Here is a 16983-nt window from a genome sequence, read left to right on the forward strand (position 1 = left end):
GGATTTTACTGGCTGGGAGCTCAGCTCTACCAGGACACAGAATCCCAGAACCACTGAGGGTGGAAAAAACCTCCAAGTTCATCAGGTCCAACCTGTGACCAATTCCCACCTTGCCAACCAGCTCAGAGCACCGAGTGTCATGTCCAGTTGTTCCTTGAACACCTCCAGGGATGGTGATTCCATGAAGTTCCACAGTCTTACCACAAGATTTGCTTTTCATTTGTCTTCTCCAGATGAAGCTCAGCAGATTTTTGTCTCACTTTCCACACAGAGCTTTCCATCCTGTCCCCCCAGGCACTGACCTGGGAGCAGGCTTGGCACCAATCCCAAAGGCAACTACAAATAATTCTGGTCACTCACCATTGGAAAAATGTCACCCACTGGGCAGACAACAAAAAAGACATTCAGGTTATTTTGCTGTTGTTACAGATCAAATGCAAGGCAGACAGAATGAAAAGAAGTAGGATAAAATCATTCATCCTCCAAAATTGTCATCTCAAGGGAAGAATTCCTCTGGAAGAAGCTCATCTGAATCTTCATATCCAGATATCAGAACTCCAGGTGTGTCAACTTTAGAACCTTTCAGTTAAGATGAACTTCTCCTGCTTTAAGGCCATAAAATATCAGTGCAGGGTTTTCCCCACTCCATCTCTCTCCCAATTTCCTTAACACCCCTTTTTTAATCAATAAGCATCAAAACAAAGAATCAGTTTTTCTCTTTTTTATTATTATTATTATTTCTAGCAGACAATTTACATAAAATTCCCCTTTTAAGTTAGTGATTCATAACTTCCTGCAATAAACTACCTTAAGGAGCAGCTTTGGTAAAGAATGGAATGAAACAACCAACCAAAAAAAAAAATAACAATCACAGCTGATTTTGAAACCAACACAATTCACCAAATTTAGATTCAAAAGAAAATCTGCCAAGCTGTATTTTCTCAGTGTTTCCAAATATTTCACCTTCCTCCTCCCTTTTCAGGTTTGTGCAGATGTGGGAGCTGCATTCTGTCAAGCAGTCTGTCCTGCTAGATCATGGAAATCCATCTTTACATGATTCGTAGCCCTTGGATGGAGGACTCTAAAGTCTTGTAGGAGAGAAAAAAAAAATCTTAATTACAATCTGCTGCCATAGCCTGAGCTAAATAATTCAGTGTAAATGCTAATAAAACCAAGCAAAGAACATGAATATTTGAAGTTAGACTCAGTCACAGAATCCCAGAATGATTTGGGTTGGAAGGGACCTTAAAGATCATCTCATTCCAGCCCCTGCCACAGGCAGGGACACCTTCCACTATCCCAGGTTGCTCCAAGCCCCTCCAGCCTGGCCTTGGACACTTCCAGGGATCCAGGGGCAGCCACAGCTTCTCTGGGAATCTGTGACAGGGCCCCCTCACCCTCACAGGGAAGAATTTCTTCTTTAAGTAAAGGATTTCCTTCTAATGCAAGAGCCAGAGACCACAACAGTCATTCCTTTCAAAATCAGCCATTTACAGGCCAATGATACAGACCTAAAACTGTACCAAAGCAGCTTAGAGATCACCTCAACTTCATGTTTGACTCCTGTCCCCACCAGAGCACTCTGGCACCACAGAACACAGACAATCTGTTCCTTCCCTATATCAGAGCCCATATCCCAGTTTTGGGAAGCCCAACAGGGACCTCTGTTGGCCAGGCCTGAGCAAAGCAAGCATGGACATTGATACATTCTTTTAGCATTTTCAATATTGTATTTTCCAGCTGTTAGAGACAACTTCTTACTCCCTGGGTAAGTTAATTCTGAGAGGACAGGGCCATGTTGTGCAGCAGGACAATGAGCAGAGCCCCATGGCATGGGAGAAGGAAGAGGCAGGGGGTTGTGTTGTACTAATTGTTCCAGCCCAACTCTGGCTGAGGCTGGAGAATGAAAGAATTAAGGGGATTCCTACAGGGATATTAAGTAATTCTATTAAAAAATAAGTCTGTATTATCACCATCTGCTTAACAAACTGCATCTGCATTTATGCAGATTCTTGGATCAGTTTTTTTTTTATGGACCTCACTAATGGTTTTGAATATTCCAGTCTGGATTTCCTGCTGCTACTAAAACCTGGCTTGGGGCTGAGCCCCAGGAATTGATACTAGAGATTAAAAAAAAATTTAAAAACCCATCACCCCAGCTAGTTCACATAAACATGGCAGTAAAAGCACATTTTTACCTTAAAATCCCAGATGGTCATTGCTCCATCGATGCCGGTGGTGCAGAATTTCCGACAATCCCGTTTGTCTATCTCATAAATAGACACTTGGCTGCAAACAGAGAGTGAGAGCTCCAACACCCATTCCAGAGAGCCAGAAAACTGGGAAATTTGGGTTGAATTCTACTCCTACTCTTTGGATGGAGACATGACTATACCAGAGCCTACACTAGATTCTTGGTAGAATGCCTCAGAAAAATAAGCCAAGAAAAAGATCTGAAAGCTCTTTAATGGCTTGGTGAGACTAAATGTTTTCCTTGAATAAGAGAAATTGCTCAACATCCCTGGGGATCACATAATTTTTTTAATGCAAAGATATTTTACCCAATTAACCTGAATGAATCCTTTCAATTAACAGAATGGTGGAATGGTTTGGGGTGGAAGGGACATTAAAACTCATCCAGCCCCACTCCCTGCTATAAGCAGGGACACTTTCCACTATCCCAGGTTGCTCCAACCTGGCCTTGAAAACTTCCAGGGATGGGGCAGCCACAGCTTCTCTGGGCAGTCTGTGCCAGGGCCTCTTCACCCTCACAGGGAAGGATTTTACTGAATGTTTACCCTAAATTTTCACTCTTTCAGTTTGAAAACAGTGATACATAATAAATAAATACACACAGCAGTAACATCTGAAGTAGGAAGCTGGGATGTGAATTTCAGGTGGATTTTGCTGGCTGGATTTTGCACAGTGCCACCAGTGCCTCTTGGGAACTACCCACATATTTGATAAGATAAGCTGTGTCCAAGGTACACAACACATTAACCATGAGCAAACAGCTGTAGCCACGTCAATGATTAACCAGCACCCACGTAAATCCCAGAAACAGAGAGCTGCTAGGGAAAGACCACAAGGGATACCTGTAGCCATGACATTTTCTGAAAAATCCCTTTGCTAGGATTTTTCTCCTAGCAGAGAAGCAGAGAGAAACAAAATGTAAACAATAATTATCTGCTGCTGTGGAATGCAACACGTGGATCTTTGATTGGTCCATGTTGGTTGTTTCTAATTAATGGCCAATCACAGTGAGCTGGCTTGGACTCACTGAGAGTCAGGAGCTTTTGTTATTCATTCCTTTCTATTCCTTGCTTGCTAGCCTTCTGATGAAATCCTTCCTTCTATTCTTTTAGTATAGTTTTAATATAATATGTATCATAAAATAATAAATCTAAAATGGAGTCAGATCCTCATCTCTTCCCTCTTCCTGGGACCCCTGCGAACACCACAGGTACCAGCTCCACCCTCCTGGTACAGCAAAGCCAAGTGCTGGCAGAACAGCCTGCCTGGAGAGCACTGCCTGCCCTGCTGCTGGCAGCAGGACACTCACGTGATGCTGTTTTGGTGCAGGGTCTCCAGGGTGGTGTTGCGGTCCTCCGTGGTGGCTCTTTTGTCCATGTTGCGGAAGCGCTCCATGGCGGAGATGTTGCGCTGGATGCTCTGTTTGGGAATGTCCAGTTTGGACACGAAGCTCAGCAAGCCACGCTCGTCACAGTTGAAGAGCATCGGGCAGCAGTCGTGGCCCTGCAAGCAAAAACCCGTCAGGAAACAGCACCTCAGCATTCCCAGCCTGCCCTTCCAACAGGTAAACAAACACTGGCACAGGGCACAGCTGGGTTAGTGGTATTATTATTAACTGTGCAAAATATGGGGTTTTCTCCCCTCCAAAACACGACAGAGCTCTGCAAGGAGGAAATAGCAAACACTTACAGCTGCCACCACGCTGTTCTCCGAGACAAAGGACACGCTCAGGAGTGGGAGGAACTCTGTTTTCAGCTGTGAAACCCTGAGCACAAGGACATTTGTTAGAGGGATTCACTGAAACCTCTCATTTTCGGCTCTAACAAAAAATAGGCACCCTTCCCACGCAAGATTGTTGGAAAAGTCAAGGTAGCTTGGCTGTCCTGAGGTGACAACAGAAGGTTGTAATTTGCAACAAAAAGTTTCAGCCTAATAAAAGTGTGCTGGAAGATTTATAACAAAGCCAAGTATTCCAGGTGAAAGGCTAACGTTACCAAAATTATGTGTAAACAAGGGCAAGAGTTGAAAAGGAATACCCCCAAAAATATCTGTATCAATGAAGATATTAATTTCATTTGAATATAAAAGACACTCGAAATTTTGATACTTGACATCTTTGCAGAGGCAAAAAGCCTTGATGTTCATTTAAGTCAACCTCTGTGATTTAATGACAAATAAAGATTCTTAAACACTTTATAATGAATTATATATCTAGAAATATAAAAATTCTTAAACACTTTATAATGAATGATATTCCCTGCCAGGTACTTATACAACTGTATTGATCAGAACCACAATTCAGAATTAATCCCAGAAATGCCTGGATGACCCCAGAGACTTCTGTTACCAAAACATATGGAGAATCTCATCCTTCCTGGCTGGAAAGCCAAGGACACTGCAAAGTTATGCAGATCAAGAGGAGCAGCAGAAGGAGCAATTGCTATTAAAGTATTTTGTTGGATTGGAAGGTGTAAGTTGAAACCTTGCATCAGCAGCATCTTAAGACAGATGTTGAAATTAATATTTCATGAACTTATTTTCCAGCTTCTGGTTAGGGATGTGGTCTTAGTGCTGCAGTGAGCATGGATTCTCTTTGAATTGGGAATATTGCCTGGAATATTGCTTGGAATATTTTGTATTGCAAATACTGTTTTGAAAAAGGAAATATTGTTTCCCTGGTTACTTTTTTCCTAAATGCCTCTTTTTTCCCCCAAAATAAATCAGCTATACTCTCACCAAAGGATTCTTACAAAGAATTTAAATTCTATACTCTAAAATTCACAGAAACAAACCTTATTCATGGAATATTTATATTTATATTTATATTTGCCTCAAAGAGACCTGGAGCCTACAGTAAAACAGGCGACAGCGGCGCGAGCTTGTGAGCCCAATATTCCACACGGAACCATGGAATCACTAAGGTTGGAAAAGACCTTGAGGATCCTCAGGCTCAGAGCACCAGCAAGGGGCTACTCACATCATGTTTTTGGAGGCATCAGCCACGGACACGGTGCTGTCGTGGCTGACCCAGGCCAGGCGGTTGCCGCTGGCGGAGAAGCTCACGCTGTGCACCCACCCTCCGCTGCCCGCGCCCCCGAATTCCGACATCAGCTGCCCAAAAGGCATCTTGGAGCCCCAGGGTGTGCTGGCTGGCTTTTCATCCACTTCCTTAATGTAAGCAGAGAACACCCTGCAAATGAAAAGAATTTTGTGTGAACAAAGAGAGAACAAAGCTCTTGGGAGCGTGGGGTGCGTTTCATGTTGGAAGGAGAGAGATGGGTCCTGATTTTCTGAAAATAAAATATTTTGGTGTCTTTGAACAAGCCTGGAAGCAGCAGCGTGCAGAGGGAAAGCAGCAGTAAAAAGGGTGTAAAGCACACAGGTTTCTCATGAATGCTGTTCTTGTAGCCCTCTCTCTTTTTTCCAGAAGATGGCACAAAAATACACGTTGTCAGTGCATTTTTCCCCGTGCCAAGATTTCCCTTTCATCCTTCTGCGGTGCTAACAGCTCTCCAGAGTCAAGCCTTCAGTTAGAGAAAACCCAGGAATGGCACTGTATAATTAGAAGCTAATACAAACACCTACAAAATTACCCACTTTTTAAGAACATTCCCATTTTAGCAGGATTTCAAAGAAAGAAATGTGATGTTCTAATGCCAGCAAAGGAGCTCCGAGCCACCTTCTTCCGGCTCATTATTGCAAAAATGCCTTGAAAACCTGAAACACTGCGATGTTTTTACAGACTTTTTTTTCCCCAGCACTACAGTTTTTAAGGTATGTTTAAATAGAAAGCCTCCCCCTTTCATCAAATTCCTTCTGCATGATTCAGACATGCCACAATATGGTGTTCTTGACTGTTACCATGGAATTTATTGGGACGTCACAACCATAGGATTTGAGTCCATTGAACAGGAGGAGCAAGGCAGCTACACCATGCTACTACCAGAGGAAAAAAAATTAGTGCAAATGAGAAACTATAATCAAATATTCATGGTTGCAGTCACACACAAACAGGAATTATTTTATAGTGAGTTTAAGGAAATGTGGCCTCCCCTTCCCTGTTTTTTGTATCTTTTGTGTGTGTGTGGGGTAAGCACTTCCAAAGGTACCTAGATTCAGCTTATTTCAATAAAGCTGCTCATATGGAATGAGAAGGGTTTAACTGCAGCTATATTAGGTACAGATTTTCAGGGAATTAAGTATGGATATATATTTGGCTCTATTAGTTTAAATATAATCTAATGATAATCCTTTAAAAATCTGAATTTTATAGAGCTACCTAAAAGGATGGTCTCTTAATGTATGGAAGTAGGACAGGATGTTTAAAGCAACAGCCTTTGACACAAGGCAGGAAAATCATACCTAAGTAGGGAAGACCTTGAATTTAACTGTTAGTTAAAAATATAAGAAGTCTTCCCCCTTATTAAAGTCTCCCTGTCTTTTAAAACCAAAATCACCTCAGCTTGAAGGCCCCAGCCTTCAAAGAATTTTGGGAAATGACTTTCATTCCCTCAGCAAGAACATAAAATCATACTTATGTGGTGCTCGTAGCTATAGATACATATGTATTTCAGATAAATATAAGGGGAGCTCATTTATCTTGGCCAAGCACCAAAAATCTCTGCTGAATACCCAGCAATTTGCAGCCTCCCGCCCTCCATTCCTTTTCCAAAATGTTTCCCATTTAGCTGCTTATTACGTGGCAGTGGCTCTGGCAGATCCATTTCCTAATTTCCATCAGAACAGGTGCACACTTCAGGTATCTTTATTTTTTTTTAATATGGAACTGAAGGAAGAACTGGAATTCTGGAGACCTGTACTCCTCATTTACAAAACAAAATAGTTTTTCATGGTTTTGGGGAAGAAACATAATCCTAGAATCCCAGAATGGTTTGGGTTGGACACACACACATTTCAGGTCACCTATGTCAAAATCCTGAGGTCCTTTATGAAACCAAATCGAAAAACTTCCACGTGTGAAAAGGAGCTGCTTCTGTTTCACATCACCTATTTTGTGACAGGAAGTGAATACATACAGTTTATCTAATTTAAACTGTAAATAAGGCAGGAAAGAGGAGACAACTCTCCCCTCTCTTTCCCAGCTTCCATTTAACATCTCTCCTTACATGAAAAGGTATCAAAGGACGGGGTTTAGATGTGAGGGTTTCATTCTGAAATAAGGAATGCAACAGTCAGTCCCACCTCCCCCTCCCACTCCTCCTTAGTCATTTTTAGTACACACTTTGAAGCTTAGAAATTGCCCTATTACATAAAGAATTTAAGAAAAGAAGCTTTCATTATCATCGAAGGTACAAGTGATTAAGTCAATGTGGATTCAAGTCAGGCCCTGCAGACTCCCCATGCAGACTTCCCTGCAGTGACCCCAATCACTCAGCACAGAGCAGTTTGCAGGGCCCATCCCTCACACTGTAATTTCACAATCAGTTGCAAAGTCTCCCCCATCCATCTCTCACACCAATCTGCCTTTAACAGCCTTTATTTTTTTTAATGGTCTTCAAAAATCTCTTCTATTGTGTTGAGTTGCAGGTGGATCAATTGCTTGACTCTGCTCCCCACAGGCAAAGGGGAGGAAACAAGGAACTCAGAGAAAAAAAGATGGGATAACACCTTTGGAAATGACCAGTTACTCTGAATTTTGGAAAACTGCACCATTAGGGTATTGCTTTTTAACCTCTAAGTAGCAGTGCTGGTGTTCTACAAGATAACACCTGCTAATCCAACTTCAGCCTAATGACCAGCTCTCAGCATAAATGCTGTGTAATCCCCCAGATTCAGGTTCAGGTGTGTCCCTCAGCAGATCCACGCTGGCTGTGCAAAGTCAGGACACAGCAGCACCAAAGCCAAGCTTTCTCAAACTGGGTATTTTATTTTGGTACCAACAACAGTACACAATGAGCCACCTTTTATTCTGATAGCAAGTGCAAATACCTGATCAACATGCCCAAGCTACTGATCTGATCAAGTAACCCAAACTGTAGATAAAAGTTTTGGTTTCTCTCACCTGCACTTGAAGTCACAGGATCCTGCAGCCAGCAGGACATTGTTGGGGTGCCAGTCCAGGCTGAGGACAGTGGAACGAATGGGCTTTTTAATGTGTTTGCTCACCCACCTAAAACAAAACCAAACCAAAATAAGACAAATTTTATATGAACATATTTACCTGATTCCCACAAATCCATGAAGCACTCCTCAAAAAGATTCCTCCCTGTCAATGACTAAACACATCAGTTTTGGAAGAAACTTCATGTTCAAATCTTTCACATTCCCTTGTGCAATCTGTGAACTTTATGGTTAGCTTAATTAAACTTTCAAATATTATGAACAAACTCATTAAATATGCATCTCCTCAGTTAAGTCCTATTCCCCTTCAAGGTGATTTTTATGATGCATCAGATGGAACTCCCTGATGTGAATTTTGCCCAGGAACTGCCAGGTCTCCTCCCCCAGGAACACAAGGTCAGCTGGGACTGTGACACTGAGCTAAGCAGCACTATTTTCATGGATCACCAAGCACAAGTCCTTCTCCAGTCCTTCCAATGAATTTTATAGTCACATCTCTTGCCTATTGACTTTTCTACTTTTTAAAAATACAATAACTAAAACACAACAAGAAAATGGGGGGACTGCCAACGACCCAACCAGTGCATTCATCTCAATTATCTGCAGTGCAGTGCAAAGTGGTCCTGCTGCTGAATTCATCAATAGTGGCCTAAATATGTCTCAGCAGATTTGGTTTATCTGAACTATTTACAAACCAGTAATGAAATCTATTATTCACTTGATGGCCTTTGAGATGATGGTGCTTTTTCTTTGATTTTACTTCCAGCAGGAACCAGTTTTAAGGCTCACAATTTACAAATTATATTTCTTTAGCGTATGGAGTCTTGATTCTTTTGCAGGGAAGTGAGGCAGAGAAAAAATATTGATAAGTGAATATGCTGGAAAGCATAAAAGTCCAAAACAATCTTTAAAATGTATTTTGCAGATGGTGCCATTGTTTTTCATCTCCACATGGCAGACTGCACAGAGGACACCTGTGTTTTTGTGCCTGTTTAAGCAACCCAAAGTAAGAGATATCCCACATGCTGATTTAAGCTACAGATGATACAGCAAATGTAGCTCCAACACAAGAAGACCAGAAGCATTGAGTTTAGATGCTAAAATGAGAAAAATGTTAATGGTGGAAATATCTTTGTGATATTCCTATGTGAAATCTAGAAACTGTGGTAAAAGTACGTGACAAAATGCAGAACAGGTTGATGACAAGCTCAAACATCTTCTAACAGATCACCCTGGAGATGTGACAGAATGACAAGAAATGGCCCAAAATAACAGATACAGAAGGAAGACTCTAGTGAAGACTTCTTCATTCATTCTGGCACGAAGAGAGGGAAGGAAATATATTTATCTTTTTTCAACCATAGAGTTGTAGTAATGAAATCTTTACTCTGCAGAAATTCTTGCACTTTCAGAAAAGCAACATATGTTTATGGCAGCCAGGCAGAACCCATCCACACCAACTTGTAATGGCTGAAAATAGGCAAAGGCCTTTAGGTGCTACAGCAGAGTGAAGAGACAGAACCTTATTCCCCAAACATTAAAGTGCACAGAAGAACTGAGGCCATCCCTCTACATTTCCTGAATATTTCAGGTATTAGCAAAATAGTAACAACATTAAAACAACTTCAGCTTTCCCACAGGGACCTTCAAGATACAAAATCAGCTCACCAGTCATTTTCAGACTCAAAGTAGCACACAGATATGAGCCGAGCTCCACTGCCCACAGCAAACTTGTTCTCCAGGGGGGACCACTTGACGAAGGTGGCGGCGCGGTTGATCCTGAGGATGACCAGGGTGGGTTTCCACACGCCGTCCTTCTGGCTCCACACGTAGGCGTTGCGGTCGGCGCCGCACGTCACGATGCGGTCGCTCTTGGGAGCCCAGTCAATTCCTGCCAGGGAAGGGGGCACAGGAATTCATTTTCTCCTTTACATTAAAGCAAAACAGAGTTAACCCACAGCTCTCTGTCACAGAATCCCAGAATGGTTTGTGGTGGAAAGGACCTTAAAGATTGTCCAGTTCCAACGTTGTGCCAATGCCCATTCACTATCCCAGGTTGCTCCAAGCCCCATCCACTTGCACACTTCCTTGGACACTCCCAGGGATTCAGGGGCAGCCTCAGCTTCTCCAGGCAATCTGAGTCAGGGCCTCACCACCCTCACAGGGAAGAATTTTGCCATATCTAACCTAAATCTCCCCTCTTTCAGTCTGAAGCCATTCCTCCTTGCCCTGTCACTGCAGTTCCTGACAAACTGATCACTGACACAATTATTATTGTTATGTCATTCCCTTTCATCTCTTATTCTCCAGGAGCTACTTCAAGCTGTTAGGGATACTTGTTTCTCCCTCCAGCTTTCATCAAAACTGCAGATCCCAAATTCCCAGATCCCAAGGATTTGCTGGCTGAGGAAGCTCCGAGGGCTGGCCAATAGGTGGAGCTCTGCAGACCGGCCAAGGCCTGTCCACCAGCACCCTCCAAACCTCTGACTTGTGCAAGATCCCTCTCAACAGCTGAAACTCAGCAATTCTAAAACTGCACAACCTCTAACAACATTTTGTGCTTGCTGCCAGACTGCAGCCAAGATCTAAAGTTTAGATAACAGGGCTTTTTGGTTAGCTGTTATCAATCTTTATGCACTGACACAATGCTTACATTTTATTATTCTGTGCCTATTTAAGCTGTGCCACAAGAAAGGTTTAACAAGAAAAAAATAACAAATTCAAACAATAAAATAAAACCTTTGATAAAGCTGCCATTGCTTTTTTCCCCTCTTAGGCAATGAAGGATGTTCCCAGCTGGAAAGTCTTATGGGAACATTATTTTTCATCTTTTCTCTAGCATCCTTTGGGATGCAGTCCTCAACTCTCCTGCCACAAATTATGTATCAGTGGTTTTCCATTACTACATTCAGTATTAAAAATATCTCTTAAGCTCACAAACTGAAAGTGGGATAAAAGCTGTAGAAAGAATTTGCACTAATGTTATCATCTTATTCATACATTGTTTACTTCAAAATAGATTTATGCTTAAAAAGTGAACAGCTTGGTAGTCTGAAACTGCAGCTACAGGAGTTCTAGCACTGCCTTTGAAAGAGGGACCATCCTGTCTTTCTTTCCTTCTCCTGCCCACCTCCTCTCACCAGCCCTGGTGCTGTTCTGACTTAGGCCAAGTTCAGATTTTTAGCTGAGCAGGAAACAAGCTCTTCCTGTGAGTGAGCAGAGGCAGCTCAGCACAAACCTGAGCCACACAAGGACCTTGTCCCCTGTGATCAGGAGCTGCAGTGGCAGCAGCTGACTCACTCCTGCCAGGGCTTACAAGCAGTTTGATCAGTGCATCTCCTGTGTGTAAGCACAGCTTAACTCCACTCTTTACACCCACCACAGTGTCTTGTACTCCAAAGGTTCACACTGTGCAGGAGAGCAGGGAGAGCTCTTTTCCCAAGTCATGAATATTTGGCTTCTAACACTAACAGGTACAAGCAGAATGTCTTGGGGGGGACACACTTAATTTGTAAATGCAGCCCAAGGGACTCTGCATAAAGAAGCAGGGATAGTTGCACTCTTGGACAGCAACAATTGGAAAAATTGAATAAAGTTCCTGCTGTTGGACTGATACTTCTGCCCATTAGTGAGCTGAAAAGAGAATCTGCTGCTTTGGGCAAGTGCTTGTATTAATTATTTTCATTTCCTTAAGAGAATAAAGCCCTTCTAAAAATATCACCATGGAAAAAAACCCCAATCCAGTAATACAAAAGACTGCCACAGAATAATCACATTTTTAAAATAACACCTTGTGACTCACTGTGGTAGCTCTTCTTCATTTTCATTGTGGATGTATGGGGCCTGCAATAAATGTGCTCACTGATGGTCTAAGTCCAGGACTGACCACTTCATATGTTTATACCGTCCTTAAAAAAGGGTATTTATTGTTGTTGGAAGCCACAAAGCAATTCTACAGTTGTATACTTGATGAAATTTTAGTACTAGCACTTGAAAGGGAACAGCATGCATCACTGTGACACAAGCAGATTACTTCAGCAGACTGAAAATGTGTTCTCATTATGTCATTAGGGATGAAAAATAAGCCATAGATAAGAAAAAATGGCTCAGTAACTCCACTGAAATGTCTGGAAATGAGATAGGCTTTTCTTCCTAACATTCACTGCATGCAGTTCAGAAAACTGCTGCAAGGCTCTGTCTAAGTGGGAATGCCAACCTATAAAAAGATCTATTTACTCAACACTTGCAGATTTTCTGTTCAGAATCTCAACTGGGGAAAACAGGAGGGGTTGGAAAAACTCATGTGTGGCTCAGCACACTCTCACCTGTAATGTGTCCATTGTGTTCCTTCAGCTCGTGAGCCTTCACCCACTGGTTCCCACTCTTCTTGTAGATGTGCACTTCATGGTTATTAGGGCTAATGGCAATCTCTTGAAAGAAGAAATAAAACAATCCAATTGTACAGAAGGCTTTTTAACAGCAAATGCTATATTTGGAAAGATTTTTCCCATCTAAAACCTCTATTTACAAATTTGAGAGCATTACATGGGCTTTGTAAATGAAGGGCCAAAGTCCCTGGAAAATCTCCAATAATTATGGACAAAGAATCATGGAATGGTTTGGGTTGGAAGGCATCTTTAAGATCTTCCAGTTCCAACCCCCTGCCATGGACAGGGACACCTTCCATTGTCCCAAGCTGCTCCAAGCACCATCCAACCTGGCCTTGGGCACTGCCAGGCACAGCTTCCCTGGGAATGTGTGGGAAGAATTTCTTCCCAAAATCCCACCTAACCCTGCCCTCTGGCAGTTTGATATTGCTACACATATCATGGTCATGAGTACTCTGCACAGGAAGACAACACATTTGGAACACAGCAATCCACATCATATAGAAAACTTGGCCAAGAGGCAAAGCTTTGTGGAACACCAGGAAGACTCAATTACCTCCTATGCCAAAGTTCCAGCAACTGGCTTAGAAAAACTCAGATTTGGAAGACTTGTGCTTTTTTGGATCAGAGGCAGAACATCTAACATGTAGAGCTATGCATCTGAACACACCTTCCCTAAATGTGACCCAGAACATCGCCAGATCAAAAACCGACAGCAGAAAGAAAACAGCAATTGGCAAAAAGATCAATTAAAAATGCAAATGAACTCATGACTTACGAGTACGGTCTCTGTTCCAGGCATGGCAGGTGATTGGCTCCAGCAGGAACTGATGCAGAGACATTCCGAGTTCAAGAGGCTCCTATGTTGTAAAAAGTGAAAAGGCTGAAAGGTGTAAAATTGAAAACAAAACGCTTCAAAATGAGAGAATTAATAAAACAAAGTTAACCTTCAACATTTACCAAGCATCTTTTAGTGCAGTGCTACAATTAATTTACAGATCACAAGTTAATAAATATGATAAGGCTGCTCAAGAGCTGCCTGGGTCACAGCCCCTGATATTTTCAGTAGGATGATGGATTTGCATTGTCCTGCTTACATTAGCTAATTGCAATTGCCCTAAAAGCCAGATACACTTGCTTCTTTGTGTATCCTCCCAGACAAGAGAGCAGGTCCTCAAGAAATCTAATAAACCTATTAATTTTACTGTGGAAATAGAACAATTAAAAAAATAAATATCTAGGACAAAGGTCAGTGTGAACTGATTCTAAAGCCTGACTTGTATCCAGGCTCACAGGCAGCACAACAATAATAAATTTTTATTTTCAAGAAGTGAAACTGATGTGTAACTGATCTGCTGATATATTATTTGATAAAACCATTTATATGTATCCTAGGGAAAAATTAGTAAGATTAGTAATTAACTAATTAGCAATTTCTTCAAATTAATTATAGCACTGAACTATTTGATAATCAGGCTTCTGCCCCATGAAATTCAACACTAAAACAAGCTGAATCATTATAGTTTGTGAGTATTTTGTTTAAAAAAGGCTAAATACCTACTTTTTTCTTGTGACTGATGGCTGTTACAAGAGACGGTGCTGAAGTTCTGCAATTGGAGACACATCCATCCACAGACACAAAGTTGTTTAAAATGTTTTTATTATATTATCTTCCATCCATTTATGCTGTCTTTGGTTAATACAGGGCATAGAATAGTATATTTTTGAAATAAAAATATTTTAGACATTAAAGTATTTTAGATACCAAAATATTTTAGGTATTAAAATACATTCTTCTATGTGCTGTATTAACCAGAGCAGCATAAATGGATGGAAATATAACACCATAAAAACTCAAGGTCACCTGTAATAATAAAAATGTGCACAGCTCAATACATCCAACTTGGATTTTCAATTCCTTTGGAATATTCCAGTAATTTTCACACTCATTTATCACTGCCTGATGGATCAAAGCATTTTTACCCCCAAATATCCCTCTTGAAAGAACTATCTCCGTGATGTCATTCCAAGACATCCACACCCATTACAGCCTGGAATTACAACATACCCAAGTATGGCCATGTTAGCAGAGGGTGGAGACTTCAGGACAAGGTAGGAGTTTGGAAGCAAACAGGAAATGAATGGCAATCCAACAGAAACTTGGGAGTGAAAGAAGGATGAGTGTGCTCTTAGGGAGCCTCAGGAGTTACCATCACACCAGTTTAACAAATACCTTGAAAGTGCTGGATCTTGGAGCAGAGCTGAGACAGTTTTACACCAATGCAAGTAACTGGAGGAACTTTTTATTTTATTTAGTTTTTTGTTTAAGGAAATCGAGCACTGTTATTCTAAAAATATGCAAATTATGGGTGCATTTCAAATGTACTTGAAATGCAACTTTTAACAATATGAGCTTTTAGTCCAGCTCATAAGTTTAACCAGCATGATTTTCATGGTTCTTATCATAATCACATTCCACCAATCAAATGAGGTATTAAATACACACTGTCCTAGGCAAAATAATTGATTATTTTTTGTTAATGTGAAAACGTTGCTATAATCTGGGTTACCTCTGCCCTTGGGCATCCATCATTTGAGATTCCACGTGTGGAAGCAAAACACAACTGCAAAGTGCTTTTTCCAGGATCTTGCTTTAGCTCCTGCCAACATTCAGTAGCAGCACATTTCCATATAGAGGAAAAGTTCAAGAGCTGTTCCACCAACAAGGAATGCTCACCCTTTGCTACTCTTTCCGAAATAAAATGTAAAAATATCCAGTCTCCTCTCCCCGAGGAATGCAGCTATTTTGAAACACTTTCTAATGTAACTGTAATATTTTATTCACAGATTGGCATTACATATAAAATATGGTCCCACTTTAACTTTTAGTTCAGGTATTTTTACTCAGCTGCTCCCAAAACCTATCCAAAGGTGTATGATCCATTCCTTCCCATTGATTGAATTACTTGAGCTCCACAACTGGCTACAAGAGACTTTTTTTCATTTTGGTTTGGTTACAAACCCATAAAACACAACAGTGATGATAACCTCAAAAAGCAATGCTATTTCTGTCTCCTGATAGATACACTGCTATGTTCTTTGGGAAGATAAAGCTTAAAGAAATTTTCCAGTTATATTTATTCTTTACTAATAGACAGGCAAAATTCAGCTCATATTTCTCTTGGGAAAATGCTGCTGGCTTTATAATCCTTAATAAATGAATAACTTCTATGCCTTCCTGTCACCCAAACTGAGAGTCTCACATGGGGAAGATGCTGGTATGACTTTGTTACCAAGTACTTCATGCAGCTCTCCTTGAGTTTTATTTTGAATGGAAAGCAACGGACTTTGAGTTTCAATAAAATATTTTAAAATGGAGGGGAAAAAAGGGAAACCTTTGTAGAGCAGTTCTTTCAGTACAAGGCCTGAAAGCATCGAGGCTGGGATGTACAGCACCCAGCTGCTGTCACCTCTTCTGGGGTGAGAAATATGTGGTGAATGGTACTTGCCCATTCCTGGACAAGCAGCCAGCCAGGATACGGATTCAGAAGTAGAGATGGAATACGTGTGACAGCGAAAAAGGGATCTCTGAAATCCTTTCCCATCCTCAGAGCACCCACACCACTTGCAAACACTTGGTACCAAGCACCTGCGATGCAGGACAGCCTCCCAGCACTGTCACTGCCTCCCAAGTCACTCAGCACGGATTTCCCACGGGGGTGGGCGGCTCATCTCGGGCACCTCCTGACACCAGACACCGTTAGCAATCAGATATCAAGGAAATAAAGCCGCCGGGATGGGCACGGATTGTGAGCTGGGCCCTGCCAGCAGCGGGCACGGCGGGGGCCGTGTGGGCACAGCGGGGAATATGGGGGGCACAGCGGGGGAAACGGGGGACACCTCCTCGGCCTCGCCTCTCCCCGGCCCCTCAGGGCGAAGCGGTGAGCGGTGCCCACCGCCTCGCCCTCAGCACGGCGTCCGCAGCCCCTCGGGGCAGCGATGCTGCGGTGCCTCCCCCCCGCGCTCCCCTCACGCCGGCGGGCCCGCAGGCTCCCCCCGGCCGGCGCCCATCGCTGCCGCGGCCGGGACTCACCTGAGGCGGCGGGGGCGGAGCGGGACTCGCGGACTCTGGGCAGTCAACGCGACTCCACTCCGGCGGCGGGAGAGGCCGAGCGGGCCCGGCTCTGACACGGGCGGCAGGAAACGCGCGGGGCGCCTGCGCCGCCAGCCCTCCCCACACAAAGGGCGGAGCGGCGCCTGC

The 16983-nt window shown here is 42.5% G+C and overlaps 1 protein-coding gene across 2 annotated transcripts; it reads right to left on the bottom strand.

Annotated features, from left to right (window-relative positions):
- Positions 1–706: 706 nt before the first annotated feature.
- ARPC1A (actin related protein 2/3 complex subunit 1A) lies at positions 707–16942 on the bottom strand. 2 transcript variants are annotated; one of them, XM_036392498.2, is made up of 10 exons: positions 16816–16942; positions 13501–13605; positions 12660–12764; positions 10003–10225; positions 8276–8383; positions 5231–5443; positions 3943–4018; positions 3563–3756; positions 2199–2289; positions 707–1088 (listed from the first exon to the last, which is right to left on the bottom strand). In XM_036392498.2, the coding sequence occupies exons 2-10, from the start codon at positions 13562–13564 to the stop codon at positions 1050–1052; spliced, it is 1113 nt and encodes a 370-aa protein (XP_036248391.1). In that variant the 5' UTR covers positions 13565–13605; positions 16816–16942; the 3' UTR covers positions 707–1049. The 2 variants fall into 2 exon arrangements, with proteins under 2 accessions (XP_036248391.1, XP_036248392.1); XM_036392499.2 differs by having other exon boundaries at positions 13501–13582; positions 16816–16934.
- Positions 16943–16983: the final 41 nt, after the last annotated feature.

Source organism: Molothrus ater, chromosome 16 (genome assembly GCF_012460135.2).
Source record: "Molothrus ater isolate BHLD 08-10-18 breed brown headed cowbird chromosome 16, BPBGC_Mater_1.1, whole genome shotgun sequence".
NCBI lineage: Eukaryota > Metazoa > Chordata > Aves > Passeriformes > Icteridae > Molothrus > Molothrus ater.

What these genes read in the sequence shown, in the direction of transcription:
- ARPC1A (XM_036392498.2), bottom strand. Translation starts at nt 13,564, where the DNA reads ATGTCTCTGCATCAGTTCCTGCTGGAGCCAATCACCTGCCATGCCTGG. An exon ending in TTTGAGTCTGAAAATGACTG is followed by an intron (nt 8,384 to 10,002) that starts GTGAGCTGATTT and finishes GTTTTGTTTTAG; the next exon opens with GTGGGTGAGCAAACACATTA. An exon ending in TCCTGTGACTTCAAGTGCAG is followed by an intron (nt 5,444 to 8,275) that starts GTGAGAGAAACC and finishes TTTCATTTGCAG; the next exon opens with GGTGTTCTCTGCTTACATTA.